Source organism: Microtus ochrogaster, chromosome 10 (genome assembly GCF_000317375.1).
Source record: "Microtus ochrogaster isolate Prairie Vole_2 chromosome 10, MicOch1.0, whole genome shotgun sequence".
Lineage (NCBI taxonomy): Eukaryota > Metazoa > Chordata > Mammalia > Rodentia > Cricetidae > Microtus > Microtus ochrogaster.
This window is the reverse complement of record NC_022016.1, coordinates 43,206,611-43,211,338: the sequence shown is the minus strand read 5'-3', so window position 1 is coordinate 43,211,338 and position 4,728 is coordinate 43,206,611. Positions and strand designations below refer to the sequence as shown.

Genomic DNA, 4,728 nt, shown 5'->3' with positions numbered 1-4,728 from the left:
TGTCCTGGAACTAGCTCTGTAGACCAGGCTGGTCTCGAACTCACAGAGATCCGCCTGCCTCTGCCTCCTGAGTGCTGGGATTAAAGGCGTGCACCACCCTGGCCTGGCTAATTCCTATCTTCTACTATAAGGTTGCTTCCAGGTGGATGGAGAACTTTTCCCATGTGACCTTCCTAGGGCTTAGACCAATGGTTCTCAACCTTCCTAATGCTGCGACCCTCATACAGTTCCTCATGTTGTGGTGACCTCAACCACAAAATTATTTTTGTTGCTACTTCCTAACCACCATCATTTTGCTATTGCTACTACTAATCATATGTAAATATCTGATATGCGACCTCTGTGGGGGGTGCGACCCACAGGTTGAGAACTGCTGGCCTAAAACAATGAGGATCACAGGAAGGTACATGAACCTGAATATGTTTCATCACCATGTGGTTCACGGTGCCCACACTCACCCCACAAACCTATAACATAAAGATGCTGCTGCAATACACATGGAATACTTCAGGCTTGGTCACACTCACTCTTCTGAAAGCGCTCCCCAGCCCGCCTTGACAGGGACTTTTTAGGGTAGACCCACATGTCCATATATAAACAACGGCTTGAGGACCAAAATTTGGCCTACTTATTTTTATAAAGGTTTGCTGGGATACAGCCTCACCCATCAATTGGTTGCTCTAGGGCAAAAAAAAGGAAAGACTTGGGTAATTTCAGTGAAAGCTATGTAGCTTGAAAATACCTTTAAGAAGATTCTTTAAGAAGTTTACAGGAAGCAGGTCATGGTGCCCCAGGTCTATAATTACAGCTATTTTGGAAGCAAAGGCAAGAGGACATAAGTTCAAGAGCAGCCTGGGCAATGTAGTTAGACCCTGTCTCAGAAAGGTAAAAAAGGAACACTCAGGATGTAGCTCAGTGGGCGGAGCACCTGCCCAGTATCCAGAGGCCCTGGGCTCAATCCTCAGCAACCCACGCCATGGTGGTGATGCCCACCTGTAATTCCAGCATGTGGGAGGGGGAGGGAAAGATCAAAAGTCCTCAGAGGCCATTTTTGTCAGCCTGGACTATCTTAAAAAAAAAAAAAAAGTAAAATAAAATAACGAAATTAAAAAGGACTGTGTTTATAGGTCATGGTGGAGAGCTCACAGAACATGCACAGGCCCTGGGGTCCAGCCCTACCACATGGAGAAAAGACAAGGAAATGCCGCAGGTCGCAGTGGCTGCTGAGACAGTATTTTGGCCTAAGTGTGTGGCAGACATTGCGTTGAGCATTGCAGGTATGTCATCCCATGGAACTGAATTCCCATTATAGCCTGACTGCTGATGTCAACAGAGCTTCCATGGTTTGCTAGCATCATTATGCCCAGTGATAAATCCAGAATCCAAAGCCGGGCCTGGGTCTGTGCGCCTCTGGCCTGTGTGCCAAGCTGCATGGCTTCTCCAGGGTGCACAGCCTAGCCACATCTAGCAGAACCCTTGATACTTCTGCGATTAGTCTGTCTCCCCAGTGTCCTCAGAAGATCACCTAGGGGCTCCCACTTCTTTAGGGATGCTCTCTGAGAATTCTACCAGTTTGTCAAGGCTTTGTTAAGGCTCCCTCTCTCAACCAACACAGAGACTTTGGAGGCCATGGCTGCGGCTTAAAAGGTTTATTTTCATTATTTTTTATTAAGGTGTGTCTCTGTGTGTGGGTATGTGTACACAGTGCAGGTGCCCGAGAAGACAGAACAGGCTTGGGTCACGTGGAACTGGAGTTACAAGCAGTAGTGCAATAGTGAGCCACCCAATGTGGGCAGTGAAATCCCAACTTAGGTCCTCTTGAAAAGCTGCGGGTGCTCTTAGCTGCCAGGCTATCTCTCTACCAACTTGTTTTTTTTTTGGAGCCTGGCCTGGAACAAGCTTTTGTAGACCAGGCTGACCTTGAACTAACAGAGATCCACCTGCCTCTGCCTCAGGCTTGCTGGGATTAAAAGCGTGTGCCACCACTGGCCAGCTCCAACTTTTTGTTGTTGATGTTTTTAATTTAATTTAATCCTCTTTTTCCACCGTGAGTTCTGGGCCATCCAGTTTGCACGCCAACTCAGGCTTGCAAGCACTTTTACGGGCTACACCACCTTACCGGGCCTGCCATGGCTGCTCTTAGAGCACAGACGAGACTTGGCCTGCAGAGGCCTCTGTGTCCACTGCTGGAGCTGGACTCTTCTTCCTTGTTTTGAGATAGACTATCACCACATAGCTCCAGCTGCCTTCCAACTAAGCAGTCTTATTAGAAGCAGAACTCTTTTTTATTTATTTTCAAGTTATGGCGTCACTACGTAGCTCTGGCAGCTGTCCTGGAACCAACTGTGTAGACCAGGCTGGCCTCAAACTCATAGAAAGCAGCCTTCCTCTGCCTCTGCCTCTGCCTCCCAAGTGTTGGACAAAGTCATGTGTCGTTATGCCCAGCTAGAAGCAGAAGGAACCTTAAAGGAGGCCAGGCATAGTGGTGTGCGCCTTTAATGCTAGTACTTGGGAATATTGTTCGAGGCCAGCCGGGTCTACAAAGCGAGACTATTAAAAAAAAGAAACGAAGAAAAGAGAAGCAAGAAGAGGGCCAGAGAGATGGCTCAGTGGGTAGAGCACTTGCTACCAAGACTGACAACCTGAGTTTGATGCCTGGACCTCACATGACCGGAGAGAACCAATTCTCAAAAGTTGTCCCTCTGACCTCCACTCTCCCACCTGGGCATGTGGGCACCCACATATATGGAGATACACACGTTCACATACACAGAGTAAATAAAATATAATTTAAGAAAAAAAGAGCAGAAAAGGAAAGCTAGTTAAATATTTTCGAGTCAGGCGAGGCAGGAGTTCAAATAATAAAAACTAAAGAGAAATAAATCTCTTCTGATGGCCCATGTAGGTTTTCGGTGACTATGAATTCCACCACCCAGCTTGGGATCCTTTTTGGTTTGTGGGTCCTACCTATTACTTTTTGTTTTTGAGACAGGGTCTCACTATGTGGTCCAGGCGCGCCTAGATCTCAGGATTCTGCTTTGGCCTCCTGAGCGCTGGGATGACAGACAGGCACCACCACACCCGAACTTTTGAGACCGGCCTGTCTCCTCACCCGTGTGCATGCCCTTGACAGGTAGTCATACCTACCAGGAACTGGGGCGATGACCAACGCTAGCAAGCCCCGATGCAAAGCTTCTTAGTGTCACTCCGTCCCACGACTCACTATCCAAAAATACAATCCTAGGCACTTCGGGTCCTCAATCAGAACTCTGCAATGAGCTTTTTCTAAACGGTCATCCCGGAGTAGGATGACTTGGGGACTCCCCAGGAGCCAGGCAAGTGCTGGTCCTCGGCCTTTGCCTTGAAGGGTGGATGCAGTGGATTCCTTGGGGATGCTCACTGTGTCGGGTCGTCCCCGGAGCCTTCCCTAAGTGTCATCGGCCCCTCTAGGGACGGCACGGCAAGGCCGGGTCGGGCACCGGGAAGCTCCGAGAACGCTGACCTCAACTTTGTTTCTTAAAAATAGCTCAGAGGCCGCGGTGCTCCCGGGAGCCGCCAGCTTCCCCTGCAGGGCTCGGGGTCGCCAGGAGGTCGGTGGCAAGGGAACCCAGGCACAGAGGCGACCCGGAGAGTGAGCGACAGGGCCCGGGGAGGGGCCCGGACCGAAGGAGGCCGCTTACCTTCTTCACCGACAGGGAGATGTTCTCCAGGATTCGGTCCTTCACCTCCCGCGGCTCCATGGCGCCGCCGCCGCCGCCGCCGCCTCCCGAGCGCGGAGCCGGGAAGGAGACGCGGGCTGTTCGCGGCGGCAGGAACTGATGTCAGTCGGGGCGGCGCCAACACCGGCCGGGAGGGACGGCGGGGACCGGGCGGGCCCGCCTCCTCCAAGTCCCGGGCCGGCGGAGACCTGCGAGCTCCGGGACTCGGGGTCACAGAGACCTGGGGACCTGGAGACCCGGGGACCTGGGAGGGATCACACAACTCGGATCACACAGACCCGGGACCTCATAGAGCCGGCATCGCAGAGACCCGGGGACTCCTAGACGCGGCAGCCCTGAGACTCGGACCTCAAACACTTAGGGACTCAGAGACCTTGTCTCTCCGCCCCTCCCCCCAACCGCCTTACCCACTCCGGCACAACTCCGCAGAGACACCTGTTATCCCCCACCCCCGCAACAAGGCCCTCCCTGTTCAGGTCTGGAAACCCGCATAACTCCTTAGAGATCATCCCCTCCCTGCTTGCTCCCATCCCCCTCCCCCGCAACATTCAAAGATCCTCCTCCCAGGATCTCTGTCCAACTCCTTGGAGACCCCCACTCAGGACCAGCACAGACAGCGCCCCTCCCCCATCACAAATCTGGCATTCCTCACCCTTGCCCACAGGGGACGCCATACATACTCGCACGCCTGAGACTCCAGAGCCAAGGCCTGGCCAGTCAGAAACACCTACCCAGAGTTCAGGGGTTCAGAAGGCATAGAGGCTCCAGGACCCAAACTTGGCCCTGACTCCAGAGCCCAACCCTCCATCCTCCCCAACATTCCAACGGATCATCTTCGAAGTCCTGTCCTCCACGTCAGGTCATTGCAAATCCCTGGTGGCTCTCCTACTTCCAAAACAGCCCCATTTCCCAAGCAGCCTTCATACCTGGCAGCTTTAGGTCAGGGACACAAGCTAGGCTCATCAGAAAGGAGGGAACCTCAATTAAGAAAAGGTCTCCTAGCCCGGCA

At 52.5% G+C, this 4,728-nt stretch overlaps 1 protein-coding gene across 2 annotated transcripts in view; it reads right to left on the bottom strand.

The window, feature by feature from the left end:
• Positions 1-3,773, bottom strand: part of Plekhm2 (pleckstrin homology and RUN domain containing M2) — a 43,213-nt gene extending 39,440 nt beyond the window's left edge. Inside the window, exon 1 of one of the 2 annotated variants that reach the window (XM_005352894.3) lies at positions 3,681-3,773. In XM_005352894.3, the coding sequence (XP_005352951.1) occupies positions 3,681-3,740 (60 nt within the window). In that variant the 5' untranslated portion in view covers positions 3,741-3,773. The remainder of the gene's footprint in view (positions 1-3,680) is intronic. The other variant, XM_005352893.2, reaches the window with a different exon arrangement.
• Between the last annotated feature and the right edge of the window lie 955 nt (positions 3,774-4,728).